This window comes from Calonectris borealis, chromosome 3, assembly GCF_964195595.1.
Source record: "Calonectris borealis chromosome 3, bCalBor7.hap1.2, whole genome shotgun sequence".
Lineage (NCBI taxonomy): Eukaryota > Metazoa > Chordata > Aves > Procellariiformes > Procellariidae > Calonectris > Calonectris borealis.
This window is the reverse complement of record NC_134314.1, coordinates 21,097,234-21,116,696: the sequence shown is the minus strand read 5'-3', so window position 1 is coordinate 21,116,696 and position 19,463 is coordinate 21,097,234. Positions and strand designations below refer to the sequence as shown.

At 38.6% G+C, this 19,463-nt stretch overlaps 1 protein-coding gene across 1 annotated transcript in view; it reads right to left on the bottom strand.

The window, feature by feature from the left end:
- The window catches only part of MYT1L (myelin transcription factor 1 like), a 316,300-nt gene that overhangs the window by 23,561 nt on the left and 273,276 nt on the right, over positions 1-19,463 (bottom strand). The window contains exons 17-19 of the mRNA XM_075145121.1: positions 7,095-7,157; positions 2,242-2,325; positions 701-922 (exon numbers count right to left, since the gene is read on the bottom strand). Coding sequence (XP_075001222.1) covers positions 701-922; positions 2,242-2,325; positions 7,095-7,157 — 369 coding nt within the window. The remainder of the gene's footprint in view (positions 1-700; positions 923-2,241; positions 2,326-7,094; positions 7,158-19,463) is intronic.

Here is a 19,463-nt window from a genome sequence, read left to right as displayed (position 1 = left end):
ACCCTTGCTTCCTTATAACCTAATATCTAAAATGGCAGCAAGATTTATTCCTAATAGACTGGCCACTTTCTTTTCCTTAATCTCTTAAAAGCTACGAAAAATGTCATCACTGAAGTTCTCTTATTTTTGCTAAGTTTATGAAAAATTGGGCTTTGTATTTCTTTTGTCAAATATTTGTATTCCATTAGTTTTAATTAATCTGCTGTATTCTATGTTTATTGTTTTGAGCAAACATTTTCATTACCAAATGAATTTTGGTATTTTTTTTTTATGGAACTGTTTCCTTAAATTCTTTAGTTCCATACTCTGATGTTTGGGAATCAACAATGTGTTTGACATCTCTGAAAATCAGGGGGATTCAGATGTGTATTACAAAGTTTATCCTAAGGTAATTTGTCCGGAGTCACTCAATAAAGCAGTAGCAGGTTTACAGTTATTGTCATGCACACTTTTCTCCCTAGAATTTTCTGTGTATTATAGATTCCAATTCAGGTCTCTACCTGCAAGGACTTTCATCAAAAAGAATCGTGTGTCTTGATTTCCAGTTATCTACAAATATATGCAGGAAGATTATTTTTCAAAGTAATAATGAAATTCAAAAGGAACAGAGAAATGCCATGACAAAAAGCTGTATTTAAAATCTTGCTAATCTAATTTAAATAATAAGCGTAAGTGAAAAATATAAGCCATAGTTACTCACCTACGATGAGTAAGAAAACTACCACTGACATGTCCTGAGCCGTCACATCCTGGGGTTGGACATGACATTCCTTCCGTCTTCACTGACTTCCAAGAGAACTGTGAGCCATTTAGGTACCCATCCTTTTGCCTTTTGGCAGCTAGAGGACACCCTGATGCACTGCGATGGGATGCATATTTTCCAGTTATATGACCCTGACCATCACAACCAGGAACTGGACATCTGGATAGCAGATAGATGAGATAAACTTTATTGTCTTGCCATCATATACCTGGTAGCCTCTACAACAAAGTCAAAATAAACCCGACATGAAAAGAAAATAACAATCATGCACTGTGGTCTTAAAAATAGTCAAGATACCCTTTAGTGGGTAAAATTACAAGCAGAACTTTGCTAATATGAAAAAAAATACGTTATTTGATAAACTGTAAGGAAGCTAGCCAATAGATGAAATCACAGCTGTTGCAACAATTGGACTGAGATATATATTTGAATTGCAGGTGTTCATTACAGTAAATATCACACTGGAATTGAAATGTTGGCTACTCAGCTCCGCTCAGCGGGGAAATTGCCCATAAAATCTCTATAAGCATAAAATCCTCCTTAGTATAATATTGGTACATTTTATTTATGTGTATGGAATCTAAAGAAGACTTGTCTGAAGTCATGAAAATGTTAGGTATAAACAGCTAGATATGAAGTGATCATAGCGCCCCATCAGAAATGCTGAGCACCTTTAACCACTCTCTGAATAGGAGAGATTATAACAAACTATGCGCTACAGCCTAGAGAGATCAATGAAGGCAGTTCCATATTCATCTGATGGTTTTCCTTACTTGGGAATTCCCCCATACATTTGCCCTTTATACTTCTAAAAAACAAATAACCAGGGTTAGAAGGAACAGGTTAGAATCTTCAAAGTGAAATGTTTAAAGAAAATAATGTTTTTTCAGTATGCTGCTACATAACACATGTCAAAACAAGGCCGGTTACTTCACTGTTCATCCTACACTAAAATATCGCTGCAACTCTCCACCGAGGATCCAGTCCTGAATGATCTAAGCAGTCACTAAACCCGCTGAGTTCAGTGCCTGCTGGTATCAGAGCACTTTGCAAGAAGAAACCAAGTCCTATAGATAGGCATTTGTTACTCTTGCAAACTACATAAACAGTTCAGATCTGTTGCAGCCATCTCATATAAATACTCAATTCTCTGTTCCCATAACTACTTTATTTAGCGTGTATGGTTTGTCTATAGTATGCAAACATGTTTAAGGGTTTTTTAGGAGATAAAAATCTATGCAATTTTTTAACTTCATGTGAAAAACATATTTAAAACTGTTTCTAAATTATAGAAGATTGTATCCTTGGCTAGAATAAATCAGAACAGATCCTTGATTTGCAGTTCACTCATAGAAATCAATGTGGCCATCTGCTCTTGGATAACTATCACACAATAACATTTATGCCTTAATAAAAAGCTGAAGATATGTACGACCTTATAAGATACGTGAAGGCCCTTTGACAATATTTGTTCTCACCTAATTGGCTCTTGGTCTTCTTTGTCTTCCTTGCTTTGTGCTATCCTGATTCCACTTTTCTTTGCTCGCGGACAGCCTGAAAGACTGAGAGAAAGAAAACATTTTAAAATGCAATTTCTCATTGCTGGGTACAGTTTATAAGGGATATGCTTCCTATCTGAAAAACTGGCAGAATAGGTAATCCTGCCCAGTTTCCAAAATCAAAGCTCAGGCAGTTTAAATAAGGAGAGCTGCAGTATGCAGCCACGAGGGGGAATCCGCGTATCTCGGATCTTTGTGATGCAGGACAGGACTGCAGGCACTGTGCAGACCACACGCAAGGCAGTCCCCGGGGAGCCAGGGAAAGCAGCGCTTAAACTCTCTGCCTAATAATCCCTCCAGCTGACTCAGCAGCAGCAGCGACAACTTTAAAAGGAATAGCAGCCAGCATTTCAGGGCTGAGAGACATTACGTCCTCTGTATGTCTGAGAGGGACGGAAGAATAGGCTCAAAAACCAGGAGTCTTTGGACCTCTTGGTAGGACTAAAGATTTCTCTAGGGAGCACATTAGAAACACTATCAAACCCTTCAAACGTCATGTATGAATCCTATAGAATGGTTGAATAAAGACACGGCAGAGCTCAGAGCTGTACAGTGCCTTCCTGAGGAAGAGTTTAGGTGCTCAGAACTCACCCAGACAAAAAGATTTGGTAGAGACAAGGTTGTATGTTAGGCTAAGCAATGTTACATTTAACTAGACACTGAGAATGTTGTTTTTAACTACACAAGATGGAAAAAGATATATTTATTCCAAGATTTTATAATCTCAACTTTCCCTTTGCATGTGAAGAATTCATTATAGAAACCATTTAGTAGACTTGACAATGACCTTAACAGATACTTAAAGATTTTTTTAAGTAGTTGCTATCTGAGGACACAAATATGTCTATCAAAAAATCATGCTTTGTCCTCTATTTAAATGTTATTTCCATCTTAACATATCAACATTAAAAAAGAAATCCACCAGTAGAATACCACCTTCAAAAGTACTGAGATGAGAGACAAAGTAGTGTCACCAAAGAAAAATTTCCATAGAGAAAGAAACAAAACAGAAGATTAAATTTTGTTTTCAGCATGACAAACAGTGGTAGCAAAATTTTCAGTTATTTTATTTTGTCAAGACCAGTGAGGACTGGGAGGAACAAGGAGAAAAGGGTGATGCAATCACAGACAGATTCTGTGTTGGTAAATGAAAAAGAGACAAAAATAGAGTTTACATGCTACAAAGTCATAGATAAGCCAATTAAAGAAATGGAAGAATGTTAGCACAAGATGTTGGACATAGTGTATTACCTAGCAGCTTTTAGTGAGGTGGCATGGTTACATCTATACTGGTAAATGGAAGGGACCTAGAACTGCTGTTTGACCCAAGACCAGCAAGCTCACATCTGTACAGATAAACTCTCTGTCTCTGAAAAGCAGGACAGGTTACACCCATATTGTTTGTAGAGAATGATCTGGACCCATGCTGAGCCCCAAATCGTATCTGAGGATTGCCTGGGAGAGTTTTAGTGGCCCAGGGTCAGTACCATACCAGGGGACATGCTAACAATTTAATAGTGTAGGCATCTGCACTCTGACGTTTGGACCTGTGCTCTCATCCCATTTCATTTTCTAGTTTAAATGAAGCTGACCATTTTCCTTTTTAAAGCAAGCTGCTGTTTATTCCAGCTTGCATAGTGCACACCAAAGTACCATAGTTCCCTGTGTACAAACTAAACCTCAGAAAGCTTGTGCCACTTAAAAATAGTTTTCTTCGAAAATAATAGTATCATAATCTGTAAGAAGACAGAGGCAGAAGGAACAGAGTGTGAGGGATTTAGAATAAGAGGAAGCCAAGGCTCAGAGGCAAGGGGGCAGTTTGGAACAGGTTGGTTCATTGCTACCCATACAACCTGGACTGCAAAAAGTGAAGGGGAGAGGACAGGAGTTAGAGATATCCTGAGTTTATCTCTGAGACTAGTCGTACCCACTGTGTGAGAATAATCAGGTTTTGCATCTGAAAACTAAATAGTTAATAGAAATGCCTCAGAAAGCAATACTTTTTTTAGTAGGTGTACAGATGGGTATGCCTGTAGATGATGACATTTTCATAACAAAATCTGAATGAAGAATTTCTGCCTTGACTAATGATTTAATGCTTTCTACATATTAAATCACTGTAATTATCACCTACTTATTGGCATTTTGGTGCATCATCTTTTTGCAATAGATCTTTCTATTCTGGCACTATGATTTATTAGAAAATTCTAAGACCTTTCAGATCCTCTAAACAGACATTTCCAACAGACAGCTTCTGAGGTTATGATTAATTCATTTTTCCTCTGACAGCAGATTCACCAAGAAAACATATGTCAAGGATGAGCCTTTGCTTTGATTTTTTTTATCATATAATAACCAAAAGCTATTACAAAGTAAACATATTACTTCATTTTTGTATCAGTTTAATTCCTTATATATGAAGATAAAAGACAACAAGGGAAATTCAACACCGGCATACGCTGATATAACTTCTTGCATACATTGAATGGGCGTGTGGAACTGCAGAGAGTTATGGCAGAGTTAAATCTGCCTTCATGTGTGCTTGCTGTTGAGCAGCCATTTTAAATACAGATGATGCCTAGGCATCTTGGCGGCCATTTAGAAGAGAAGTTTGTCATTCCTTTCCTTCTGAAACTGAAGGGGTTGTAAGTGAGGGTATCAAATACAAGCAAAAATGCTAACTCAGATGCAAGCAGAGGTAAATGCTAATTTTCCATGTGGGAACTAGAAAGCTTAACTGTGAATGTGCTGTGGGGTCTTTCATACTTAAGAGCTCCAGATTTAGGCTACTGATTTGCTGCCCTTTTAAAGAGCATGTGTTTTGCCAGCCTCACCACCTTAGAAATGGCCTCGACAGATATCATGACCTGAACAGTGTGAGGCTGGCTCCGTGTAAATGTGACAGGTCTCCTGGGGACATTGGTGGTTTTAATCAAAGAAGACATTGCTCCTTCAGTGTCAGTGCCCCTGTGCCCGCAGGCAGCCAAGGGGCCTTTTGGAAGAGAAACGAAGGAGTTATGTGGTCAGTGTAGACATGGTGGCATTTCAAAAGGTTGAATGTGTTAAATCCCAATGGACTGGACAAATTCCAGATCACATAGTTTTGCAGAATGACTTTTTATATCTTTATGTGTACTGAGTATGCTGCAGAATCAAATGAAAACTTGGTCTACAACTCATCTGCAAAAATACAAGAACATAAGAATTCACAGACGAAAGTACGTAACACCATCCAGCTCATGGTCCGGTCCTAGAGTGGCCAGGAGACAATGCGCAGGGAAAAAATGAGCTGATATGTAGTGATTCTACCCTGCTAACCTTGCCAGCTTTTAGGTTTCTTGTTTGTGACACTTTGCCTTCTGCATCTTCACTGTTCTGCCTGTTTCTGGTTAAATAGATGACCAACTACATATGCAGCTTCCTGAAATAGCAAAGTCGGGGCATAGCTACACCAAGCATAGTGCTGGTAGAGGTGTGAGCTGATAAATCCATATATACTTAAATGTAGTTCTAAATTTGACCTTAAATCCCTTTGAAAGTGTAATTTAATCTCTTACATCGTGTAAGTGCTTTTAAAATGTTTACATCTTCTCCTTTATAATGTTATTTGTACATTTGATTTTTAACTGTGCATTACAGAAATTGTTATTGTCATCTTTCATTTTTACAGCATGTAAAGATATGGCACATTCCCAATCTCTATGTTATTTATGTTTGACTTTTAAACTATTTGTTGCTTTTACTGGGAATACATTTAAACTGGGAATTCGTGTATTGACTAGTTATAGCCAATTGTAAAACTACAGGGACTTGGTGAAGCAAGAAAATATCCAGACTCAACAGTATTACTATGCATGGGAGTAAAGAGTCTTTACTAACAAAAGAGAGCTGGGCTACACTATTATTCTTTGATTAAACAGTGGATAGGTATTTACAAAATACGGTGCAGCTCTTCTCTACTGATTTATAGTTCTTAAATAGCCACAGGGGAATTGCTAATTACACAGCACTTGTAACATTACCTCTACAGTGGTACCACCATAATTCATTTTGGGGTTACCAACAATACCCTAACTAGTAAATGTGAAACTTTCTTTGGCCCTTGGTAAGGATCACAGTTATAATTTAGGCAGTTAAGGTAACAGCTTTCATCCATAAATTTCTCTTTCCATTCTTCTGGCTTGACATAGTTATGTACAATGTGTTGTGATTTAAAAACAAGCCAAGCTTTATTCTGAAATGTACTAACAAGACTGGTGCATATTAGATGGAAGAGGTACTTTTTCCCTCTGATTAAAGCTGGTAAGGCTTCAGCTGGGAGACGAGGTAAAGAACGGAGGGAGTCTGGAAGAGATTGACAGGAACAATCAGGAAATGTAATTTGTGGGAAAAAAATGCAGGAATAGGATTTAAGTGCAGAAAAGATAAGATTGTGAGGAGAAGAGTTAAGTCATTCAGATGTAAAGCAGCAGAAACTTAAGAATGTTGAATTGCTTCCCCGGGCTAACAGAGAAGGTAGAAAAACTGGATTCATTTTCTACAAAGATTTTGCTAGATATTAGCAAAAATCGTCCTACCTATTTGGGTAGTGAGCCATGCTGAAACTGAGAAATGTTATTCATTGGTGATAAATAGAATGAATTAGACCAACCCATGCCTATGTACAGCACTCCATCCTACTTCAGTATTGAGAGACGAAAGAGAGGTCTGTTGAGGTCCCTTCTAGCCCTTCAGTTGTTTGATTTAAAGAACAAAACCTTCTCTTTACATACCTTCGATGTGAAGCATAATTTCCAGTAATATGCCCAGAGCCATCACACCCAGGGGTGGGACACCTAGAATAATAATGGAAGAGATATGGAGCAGTGTTACTGACAGGAAAGATATAACTGCCCGTTAAAAAATATTCATTGGCTCAATCCTTGTTTCCACCGGTGCCAGCCCTGGGGACCTCTAGCCATTGCTAAACCTGAGCTTAATTCCACACCAGGGAGAAACATACTTTTTTCGTTCTTAAAATGTTTTTTTGTTTGCTACTCCTCACCTGCCCACTCAAACCCTTTCTGGATATCTCTGTATCAGCAGATTAGTGGAGATTTCCAGGAGCAGCCTGACATCCCTGCACCACCAGGAATGAGTAGGGTTGACAGCAAATGGAATATCCCCATGGTGTGTTCTTAGGTAATGGCTAACATTACAGCAAGCCGTTTTGTTTTCCATCAGAGCTATGGCTCTAATCCCACTGCACAGTGTCATGAGGTTGCACCATGAAGATATCCCTCCACCTGTCCATGAAGCGAAGGAGATGCCTAAGGAAAAGGAAATGTGTAGACGGGGCAGTAATGCTGGCCTCTTGTGGAGAAATGGTGACCCACCCAAACACTCCCAAACACCAAGCTACAGTACCAGATAGAGAAGTCACTGATACAGCCATCAGTGGAATTTCTAATATTTGAACGCCATTAGAGTCATCAAAGAGAATAGGTGGTTTTTTCCGCATTGCAAAGATGATTGCGATCACCACAGAATAAGCTGAATTATAATGCTAAGTAAAATCATTAGCTGGTATTTGAACTGCTACACTAAATCACAGAAAAGACAAAGGAAGAATTAATTTATATTCATTTTACTGAACAGACGAATGCTACATGAATTCCAAAAAGTCACTTTTCTTGAGTCTGAGTTTTGAATTTTAGCCATGCTTCAAAGCTTCATTTGAAGAAAGCATTCAAATTCAAAAAAGCATGGGCACAAATTCAGATGTTGCATTCTGAAACATCAGATTTCTATAACATTGAATTCCTTCTTTATTTGAATCCAGAGTTCATGTAGACTTTGGCTTTCACCCTTAAGTTACATGTGTGCTTTCCTCAAAGTTGGTCCGTACTGGTAAACTTTTGTTTCACCATGGTTTCTGCAAAGTCTTGTGAGTTTCTTAAAATCAGGAATTAAGGAACCCAGAATTCAGTGCAATGGGGCTGTCATGTTCCATTAAGCTGAATTTTAGCCCTTTAATGCTAGTAAGCATTACCTACTTCTAAGGAGCTCAGCAGGGCCAAACTTCAAACATGATTAATGCAACCTTGAAAGAGATAAATTAAACTGGAATTTGTTAAATGGAGTTCTCATATGGTCTTTAGCTGGACCAGTTGAATTATTCATTAGCAAACATTAAAATGTGGTAGCACTTCCAGGATGTAAGCTGGTAAAACCTCTGGGGTTCACTACGTCACTGAAGTTTCTCTTCTATATAACAAGCAGCCTGTGTGCTTTGGGCAAGAAGTCTAAGCGACATCCTTAAAGACAATTCTCCTTTTCTCTTCCTTTATGTCTTTGCACAGGACCAAGTATAAGACCATGATCTTGACTAGAAGGTGTAAATATTACTGTGACTAATATCTTTAATATCTTAAAGACAGGTTGACATCACACATTAATCCTTCTGCTTGTAGAAAGATAAAAAAACTAATTTTTGCATAGTTTCTTCTGACACAAATTAGGTAAAAATATGATCCTTGTTGAAGAAGTCATATCTTAGTCTGTATGGCCCTTACCATTCATTCTTTGCTGTGGCTGTACATGGCTAGCCCAAGTTAAAAAATAAATGGTTAGGGCATCTTATATAAAGGGTCTTATATTTTAAATACTTCATATCTAAATTTTTAGATGCTCTCACTACTTATTTTTATTTTTTGGCAAATGTTTTGAGATCTGCAGAGAGACAATCTCTTGCTTCATGTGTTTTTTTAATGCTAGGTATCTTCAGTGATCTACAATGCCTATTTCCTACTTCCATCAAGATCAGCTGCTGCACTAAAGCTTGACTGAAGCCTCTAAAGATGTTGAATCAAAAGATATGGGAATAAGAATTAATTAAAGGAATTGACTAAACTTTGGCTCTAAATGTCCATGGCATTTAAACGAATAAAGGAGAACAAGGAGCCATGAGACTGTTCCTCTACAAGGATTCCTTCTTTATAAACCCATGCTATCTGAAGCCACCATTTTCCTCTACAGGCTTTTAAATCCTTTTCAGAATAAGCTATTATCAAAACCCCACAATGGTTTTTCTCATCTTTTCCAAGATTTTTGTTACAGGCAGGCATGATTAATAGTGTCTTAACAAACAGGATTTATAAGATGCACCAGTATATCCAATCAATCAGTCTTAAAATTAGACCGTTACACCTCAACCATTTGGACAGTCTTACACAATTTAAAAACTAGCTTATTTCTGTGTCATTTTAAAAAAAATCTTAAGCAACTGAAGCTAAAGAAGAAATCATCCTGCTGTAAATTGAATGGAGAATTTTCACAAAGGGTGAAATTCACATCAGTTTAAAATCATACTTTTGATTAAACCAGAAGAGATTTTTTATGTAGGAAAGGATTTTAGAAAGACCTTTCAGATTTTGATTTTGACACTATAATATTTGTTTTCAAGTCTCATAAGCTTATATTGACCCAAATGTAACAGATGAAATAAGAGTTTAGTGCAGTTGATAAGAACATTTTAAAATCCTGGAACATTTCTATTTACTGCAGTTTCCATTATATGGGAAGTGCTTATAACCACTGTGAAATACAGGATGAAAGTATACAGCAGTCATACAGTTTCAACTATAAAGTTATTACAATATTTATTTGCTATCCTAAGCAGATTAGGTAAGGAGACAATTACAAGTCTTTGTACATTGGAATTGTGAGTCTGTATTTTCAGAATGTCTGATCATACATAGGACTTGCATATACCCTACTACTTTACTATCAACTACTACCTATACGTATTTGACTTAACTGATCGAATGTGCATGCAACAATGCCAGAAAAATGTATGTACATGCTTATAAGAGGTAAGTGATGTTAAACCCTTTGAAAATGAATATCAGAGTAAGTGGAAAAAGAGATACACAGTTTCCTCACTTACTTAAAGTGAATGTAATTTGGCAGGATCAGAAGCTTATTTGTAGACTATACATAACAGCTTATTGCAGCAAAGGAAATACTTTAGTACTGTAAAGAGTGAGGTGACAAAACGAACTCACCCTGTAAAGAGTGAGGTTCAGAACATATAACACTAGCACTTTACACAAATTCAGGGCATCCAGCAAAATAAAAGTGCTCGTCAGTGAAGGGGAATGCAGTTAGCACCGCCTTGATGTCCCATTCATTTCACAGAACATCCCAGAGAAGCTTTTTTGGGAACATAAGCATAAGCAGAAAGCAGGGCAGGCAGCAGAACAGCAACAGCTGTGGCAGCTGGATTCAGTATTGGGCTTAGATTCAATAGCAGGAATGAAAAAAAAAGGCAAGAGCCAAACGGAGATAAATATACTTAAGCCCTACCACCCATTCTTCACTGGGGAAAGGACTGAAGGTGTGCAGCAATTAAAAAAGACTTTCGGCAGCTTGAAGGCTGGGACTGGGGAAGAAATGGCTGCAATGCCCAAATGGGCTCTGGGCTCCAAATGCCAACGGTTAAAAGTCTAGCTGCAAACTCAGCTTGGAAGAAAAACCAGTTCACATCAGCATAGCAGACTACAAATAAGATATACATTTAAACCTATATTCCCAGGCTTTTATCTAGGTTTACAGGAGCTACATAAGCTTACATGTAGCTTGCATATTTAGATAGTATATAGCTCAGCTAGTGTGAGACCAAATAGGATGTTACACAAAGGTGCAAAGACAGAACTGAAGTAGTTTTGTCCTCGTTATCGTGTATAGCTTTGGTTGACTTACTTTTAAAATTTATTTTAAAAAATAAATTATCTCTAAAATATACCAATAAAACAAAGATATAATAATCTGCAATTAACGAAAACACTTTGCCTTTTTTTTTTTACTTTTAGAGATTTTACCACAAAATGACAACAGCTGTTTGGAACCAGAAGGGTTGCACTTCCCCAGAGGGGAGGCAGAGCTCATGGAATTTTTTTCAGTGCACACAGCCTGACCATAGCTCAGTGCCTGGGCTCAGCCTTGGGGTCAGGCTCAGGCTCCCCCTCTCTCTCTCAGAAATCCTCAGTTCAGATTCAGCAACACAGTGAATTCTATTTCCATCTCAGTCAAATGTTGTCTTTAAGGTTTGACCAGTTTATATGCATAAATAAGAATGGAAATCTTGGATCTAGAATTATACAAGCCCAAATTCAGCACACCATGCAAACAAAAGTCGGGTCATTGTAACACTTGGTTGCATTTTTCACTAAGTAGGGTGATAGTAAGGTGATGATTTAACTTAATCATCAGAGACAGTCTTAGCAACTGTAACCAATATAACTGCTTCTCTCTGTCTCTTGCCCTTTCAATCACCCTTGGCCCCTTCTATGCCCTGCACCAAGCCCTCTCCCTCTGCACACTTTCAGCCTCACTGCCCTTATCACTACAGCCTGGTTTTCACTAAGGAAAGGGCATGTTACTAAGTTAGGCTGTAGTTTTCACAGGAATTGGCTGGTTTGTATGTTATCTGTGTACTTTTTTAAGCTATTGCTCTTAGGGGATTAATAATAGCACTCAGTGGACAGTCTGGAAATAAAGAAATAATAGTAATCACTAATAAAGGTGAAGAGCATTGCCAATTCTGATTATGGTACACTGCTTTGACATTCTGTTTTTGTGCTGAGGAAATTTGCTCCCATGGAACTGAATTCAGCCATTAATTTCTCTCACACTGGCCACGCCATGAGCCATCAGATAGTAATCCTTTCCAGGACTCACCAAACTATACTGGGATTCAGTTGCAATGGGTTGCTACAAAATACCTTTCAAGATCTGTTGTTAGTAAGTTGGTGCATCAGCTCTAAAGACTGATGTTACTTTTATTGTTTAGTTTACAGCACTTAGCTCCTACTACGTTGTGGATCCAGTCTTCCCTTGAATAAGTACAGGAACACATATATAAATAATATAGTCTACCAGACAGAATATATATCCTATAAATTACTAATTAAATATTTAAAGCAGATGTAGCTAGCAACCCAAAAGAAAACTCATATTGAATCGAACGGGGGAGTAAACTAGGGAGTTGTGCAAAAATTCAGAATGATTCTTCAGAATGTTCCGAAGGAACATTGGAAAAGAACGGGGATTTAATTGAAAATTGTATCTTTCCCATAGTTTTATTTTGACCATGCTGTCAATCTCTATAGTAGAGGTGTGATTTTCTGTTGAAGGTTCAGAAAGGCTAGAGAAATATAATTGTTTCCTGTGGGATTTTTTCATGGAAGAATGTAGAATTTTTTATTGTCTGGTGGTTTCCATGTATTTGAGATTCTGTTTTATTTGACTGAATCACCAGGAATGAAATTCATAGGCTGGGAGGCTGGAAGACAGACGCAATAATACTTTGCATTTCTATCTTTCATCTGAAGATCTGAAAGTATTTTACAAACTTAATGGATAAAATCTCACAATACTGCTTTGAAAAAGGGAAGAATTTGGCAGGGGAAAGCTGGGGCATAGAGAGGCTAAATGACTTTACACAGAAGAGGAAAACGGGCTAGAAGTAGACATTCTTATTCACTGCTCTGTTTGCAGTATAAAGCCATATGTCTTCTGAAACTACATGTAGATTGATAAACAAAATATTGTGGGTTTTTTTCCTAGTCAGGTAGTCCAGAAACAAAAGGTTGCAAAAGTAAACCTGTAAAGATATTGTGTTTACAGTTCCCTGTATTGAATGTGTGAGGAAGGAGAAAAAAAGGGGAGTGGGCAAGAAAGGGAAGGGATGAGAAGCTTTGTCAAATTAAGAAATGGAGTTTTCTGTAAAGTATGGTAAATTTATTGTATGTCTACGCCTCTAAGAATTTGAGTGCTTGTCAAAAAACAACAGGTTTGCAGCTCTTGACAAACAAGTCCCCTTTTTAACTATTTAAGAGGCCACAAGAGAGAACAAGTTTTCCTCCAGTTCCTTCCTGTGCCACTCACCACTGACCTGCAGGGAGCACTCCAGGGTGAGAAGAGAGATCATAAACAAAGCTGTGTGGTCCTCAGCAGAGATTTTTTAGCCATGGGTGTGTCAGTAACAGTCAGGGTTGTGGCTATTGTTATGAAAACACCTATTTAGCAGGAACTGGACAGAAACCAGCAACACATTTTGCCTTTACCTTTCTGAGAGTCAGCGCAATGCTTCCCAGCCATTACTGTTCTAGCCAGCTCTGTGAAAGCAATCTGGATGTGTAAATCTCTAAATCTTATTTTCAGTCCCAGGTATTTTGGTAGATTGTCAAGCTCTAATTAAGTATGTGAAGTGGGAATGCTGCTGATCCTTCTCCTTGTGAAGACACAGAAGAAGGTCAGGTTGGATGGGGCTCTGAGCAACCTGATCTAGTTGAAGATGTCCCTGCTCATTGCAGGGAGGTTGGACTAGACGACCTTTAAAGGTCCCTTCCAATCCAAACCATTCTATGATTCTAAGAAAAGCTGTTGTCTGTTCTAATGCCAGTAGGTACGCAGATGCTTTTCCACTTTTACCCTGTTGTCTTATATTGTCTATTTTTTTACCATAGCATTTGACTTTTTGACTTCTGAATTCCTGAAGTGTTGATACTTACTTTTGATGAGTAGACAAAACCACTCTACCTACACAACCTATCTGTGAATTTGCAATGAAAACCTGTTTGTTAGGATGGATTTATTTTCTCTTAATTTCCCTCAATGAAGCTGTACATCTACATACTTCTTCACTGTTTATTTTACTCCTTCCATTTTCTTTCCTGATGCCTCTTTCTCCCTATCTTCAATCTGTTATCCTTTTCCTTCAGTGGAGCAGGAACATCCTTTGGCTTTTGCCCCATGGTTTGCTTTCCATCCATATTTCTTTGCAGCGTTTCTCTTCCACATTCTACTGCTTCCTTCTCCAGATCCTCTTCCTTCCTCATTGTCTCTTCTTGTCACTTTTAAATTTTCTTTCTCTCCCTTTTGCTTCTTTTTAATCTGTCCCCTTTGGCTGATGTCTTCATTCTCTGTTCCTTTCATGATCTCTAATAACCTTGAAGTCGACAGTTCTTTCTTTTTTCCTCCTCTTTGTTGTTTCTTTCCATTATCTCTTGTTTCATCACCCTTCTTGTCCTCCTGCTCTTTTCTCCCAGCTGATTTTATCTTTCCCTTAGTCTGCATTACTTATGGTCCTCTCACATTGCTGAGATGACTGGGTACACATTGCATCCTCCTGTCAGGGGAGAAAACGCTGTGTGTTGTGAAACCTTAACATAGAATTTCTTGGCTACCAAGACACAATGAGTCATTTTAAGTGTCTTGCACTCTTTTATTTTCATTAAAGTCCTTGTAAGCTTTATCACCAGCGTCAAAAGGAGCAGAACCAGGCTAGCACTGGGCACTTCTGAAAATTGCATTCAGAGCTCATTTGAAGCTCATTTGAATTGGTTCAAGAGGCAACAGAAACTCTGTGGGACAGGTATGCAGATAATGAATATTTCAGTGGATCTTGAGTCTATGGTTTCATGTTCAAGGCTAAACCTATGTTTTAGTCCTCACAAATATACCTACAAAAGCATATGAAGTCAGACCCTTATAAATATCAAAGGTTCATAAAGATGCGTGGTAGGCCAAAAATAAAAAAGTTGTTAAATCTAGATTCATGTGTTATTTCCCTGTATTCAGCTTAACTAGAAGGAGTACTTAATCATAGAAATTTGGTTTTAGCAAAAGTGCTAAATATTACTTTTTCATATGTAAAATACTGCTAATATTTCTTAGCAGAATGCTACTGACACGACAGACCTCACTGGAGGTAATAGGAAAATTTAAAACCCAAAACCAAAGCAGATATAAAGGAAGAGGATTTGAAGAAATAACAAGTGACAGCAAAAAAAATTGTGGTGGAATGGCAAATGAGTGAATTGAGAAAAATCTTCTTCTAACTTGTCAGTTGCTTTTTGGCATTGGATCCAGTGCAGCTCCAGCAGAAATGGGCAGGAGATCAGGGGATCCAGGCAGGGATCAGTCCTGGTGGGGCATTACTGAGCCCTCTCAGAAGACACTGGGAGAAGTGCAGGTTGGAGATTGGAAAGAAGTGTAGAATGGAAGGATTTTCTGTTACCATTTTCACTGTACAGTCTTTCTATCCATGAGGGAACGATGCCAGACCTATGGAGCTAGTCCAGGCATGAGACTAAAATAATTTTGGCTCAGAGGCTTTGTGGAGTAACTTCAGTCTCTTCTATCTCTGCTGAGAGATTGCTCTGTCTCTCTCTTTGCCTCTAGAAATCCCTAGCAATTGGGGATTCCAGTTCTAAACTGGAGATGGCTGACTGCATACTCTTCTCCTTAGGTAAAATTTAATTAATTCTCTGACTTTCTGCATGTACAATTTTTCTGTCCTTAGCTGCTGGTATTATCTGTATTGCATTCTTGCATTTTTTTGGACCGTGTGGGGGTGAGAAAGAACATGGTATGTTTTTTAATTACACTGAAATCCATTTTCCTATAAGCAGACTAAAATGCATCATGCTGGCATTTAAAATATTACTGTGCACTTGAATGCACAGATACACACGATGTGTTTAAATTAATTATATTGCTTTAGAAAAAATATTCCTGTGCCTTCAGTTACCACCTCTGCATGCTGCCTGTTCTGCTAGCAGTCAGGACTTCCCAGTTTCCCAGCAGCAAGTGCCATGACGTGCTGCCCGCTGTTCTCACATCTAGCACCAGCATATACTGCCTAACATGCCAGTTGCCAAAGGCATGGTATGTGCCTAATGTGAAATAGCTTCTGTGCACTACCCAGGGGGTGCTCCGTTAACAGAAGCTGCCAGGGGGAAGCTGTGAATCAGCTCTCTCCCTGGGCACCTTGCCCACGCTTTCTCTCCTGCCAGCATCGCCTGCCTTGGAGGCAGCACCAGCCAGCTGCAGATCCCCTCCCCGCAGCAGAGAGCACTTCCTGGTACCAGGGATGAATCAGTTCCAACATATGCAAATTTAAATGTTCATTTCCAAATACCTCAGCCTTTGAAAAAAAGCTTTATTTTTATAGTGAAGGAATATGGTTGAAAATATGGAGAAAAATGCAGGAAAAGATAGCGTTAAGAGAACTTGCCCTACAACAAGGAGCAAAGCCATGCGACTTCTCTGTCTCCTAACAGCATCGCTGCAAGCCTGTGCTTGACAAAAAAAACCCCACATGGGCTTTTTTCAGTAATTTTGGGTAGACACATTTGTTTCTGAAGAAGAATGTCCTATTCCTGGTTGGTCTGTTAAAATGGGAACCACCAAGCCTCTCAGGAATATCTGCCACACAGCCACTGCACAGCAAGATGGGTCCAGTCAGGGTTTGCAGAACGGCCGGTGACATGATTTCTCTTACTCTCTGTATGTGAAAATGGGTCCAAGAGAAGCACTTGAAGACAGTAGCACAGGTATAGCATTTTGGTATTCTTCACCTTAAAATGTGTCTTCAAAAGCTCGTACAACTGGCCTAACTTTTCTGTTTATGATGTAAATGGAAGTTTTAGCACAAAATTAAATTAAAACTAGGCCAAATGCTGAGTACTTTGAAAATGTACTCTTTAAAGTAGTGAATTTTCTCCCCTGATAAGAGATTTACATTATGGGCAGTAGCCTGCTGGTTGCCTTGAATACCATAAAATTATCAACAGTGTAATTCTTGAATTGTTGTCTCTATGTTGCTGCTTCTCCCGTGCTCTGCTCTTTTGTACTTCGTGTATCTTCTCCCAGGTGAAGCAATACCAAAGGGTCTGCTGGGCACAACAGTATGACCTTGAATCTGTCACTTCCTGAGAGTTTCCTGGAGGTTTGGGATGACTTCAAAATCTACGAATCTGGAAAACTCAAAACGGTCAGCACCTGCCCAAGAAACGCTGAGAAAAGCTATCGGATTAGGATTGCCAAAAGCAGAGAAAACAAATTAACAACTTTCATATAGTCTGTGGTCTTAACAATCCACTAAAGTCATTGGGAAGAGAATGGGCACAAACCAGTATTAGCCATTCCTTAGCTATTCTGTTTATCTGTTTTTCATTTGAACAGACTGTTCAACTTGTGCATGCAGAAATACTTGATCAAGAGGACTCTAGAAGATCACAAGAAAGGAGGCAGTTGGAACAGATGTAAGGGGGAAAGGAAAGGCTGAGTGGGAAGGACAGAAAGAATAAGAGCATGAAGAAAGTCCAATTTAGATGTCCTCTTTCAAAATAATATATCGAGTATTGGTATGAAAGACTAAGCCTACAAAATATTTCTAGCCCTATATAATTAAGAAAGAAGCAGGAGTCCTGCCTCTAATGAGAGTCCTCTCAGTCTAGCATTATGGCAAAGCCATAAATGAATAGGATTGTAAACATCTTTGAGTTATCTAGTAAATATATCATGGGCAGCATGAGGGCTCAGAATTTTGCAAAAAAAAACCCCATTAAAATAATCCAAATGACAGAAAATGTAATGGGTTGGAATTTTCTTCACTATTAACAGCTTGTTTCTTACTCTCCTGTTTCAAAAGAGCAATTAAAAAGATGATTTTCAGTGCACATTTAGAAAGGTAAGATAAGGTAAACATAATAGTTCAGTGTAAAATGTGTTTAGGTGACTAATTGCATCTTAAGGCTAAGAGGTATGTTTTGTTCCATATGTAGCCACACACTGTGGCCATTAGAATTGAGCAGTGCTATTGTACCTATAGTTCCTCTACTGGATGGATTTTTAAAACTCTTCTGAATGTATGTTTCTGTCTGAAAACATGTGCCATTCAATAACAGGGATAGGTTAACATTTGGATAAGGGGAGTAAAGTCTCAAGGGTTTCCCTTTCCCAGACAGATAAAGCAGATACACTACTTTCTATTTTGGGGGTGGAGAATCAACAGCAAAAGAGTAAAATCCTTCAGTTTTCGTTTCATGAAAACAAGCAGCTTTTTCCCTCTAGGCCTAAAAACATTTGTCAGAAGCCCAAGTGAGGAAATGTGAAAATACTGAGTGTGAATTATATCAGACTGTGAGAGGCAGTCTGGTCTAGTAAGAAGGCTAATGAACAGTACAGCTAAGGGAAATGCAGTTTTGTCACTGATTTTCTGTGTGAATTTACACTAATTTTTGAACAATTCTCAGACATGCTCTAATTTTTGGTGCAATTGACTTGAGACTCATGCTCCATCTACATCTAAACTAATTTACTTGAATTTACCTCTGGCCTGCAATGTTAAGCAAGACTTAATTAATACTGAAGGGAAAAATTCTTAAGGCGAGTCCAGTCAAGAACCTATCTGCAAGGAGGATAGGTTGGGCATGACCACAGCTATGCCCACTCCTACAAGTACTCCATTCTACTGCCTTGAGGTAGTCTTAGATGGTAGACAGTGGGCAGACAAATCAGCCCTAATGAAGTTACATTTAGGAGGGCACAATGTCTTTTTTATTCTTCCCAGCGCTCTGAGAACTAGAAACACAACAAGCTGTAAGTTTGCATTGCTGTAAGACATTGCAGGATGGTTATGGCCCTGAAGCACTTGATATATGAGGCTGAGAGCACTGGCTTGTTCATTCTTATGAAGAAAAGTGTAAGAAATCTTATTGCTGTCTACTAATACCTAATGGGATGGTGTGGTGAAGGCAAAAGTTTCCTCAGAGCTGCACAGCTGAAGAATGAGAAGCAATGGGGACAAGGTTCAGCATGGGAAAGCCCAATTTGTTATAAAGGAAAAAAAACCCAAAACATCAGGCTGGTCAAACACTGGAACAGGTTGTGGGAACTCTAACCTTAGAGATACTTGACTGAACAAGGTCCTGAGCAACCTGCTCCAGCTGGACTTGGTCTGAGCAGGAGTTTGGACTGGGTAACATTTGGAGGTCCCTGCCTACGCGGTCTTATAATTCTGTAATACGTCTTAAAAGCTGTCAGAGAGCATACTGTTTGGCCTCCTATTGGCAGCACAGATGCAACCTTTCCTTACAGGCTCATTTCCAGAAAGATCAAGCGCTGTCATTCTACTTGGTTTCAGTCCCTTCTTGATAGTTCAAGTTCAACCATCAGCCAATTTCTTTGTATAGTTGTATATATTCAAAATATTTGTATATTTCTTTGTATTTGTATATGTTCTTTTCAACAACTGAAAATGATGGCTTTGAAGTCCAGTTCGCAGAGCTAATGAATGCTCAGAAATTCTC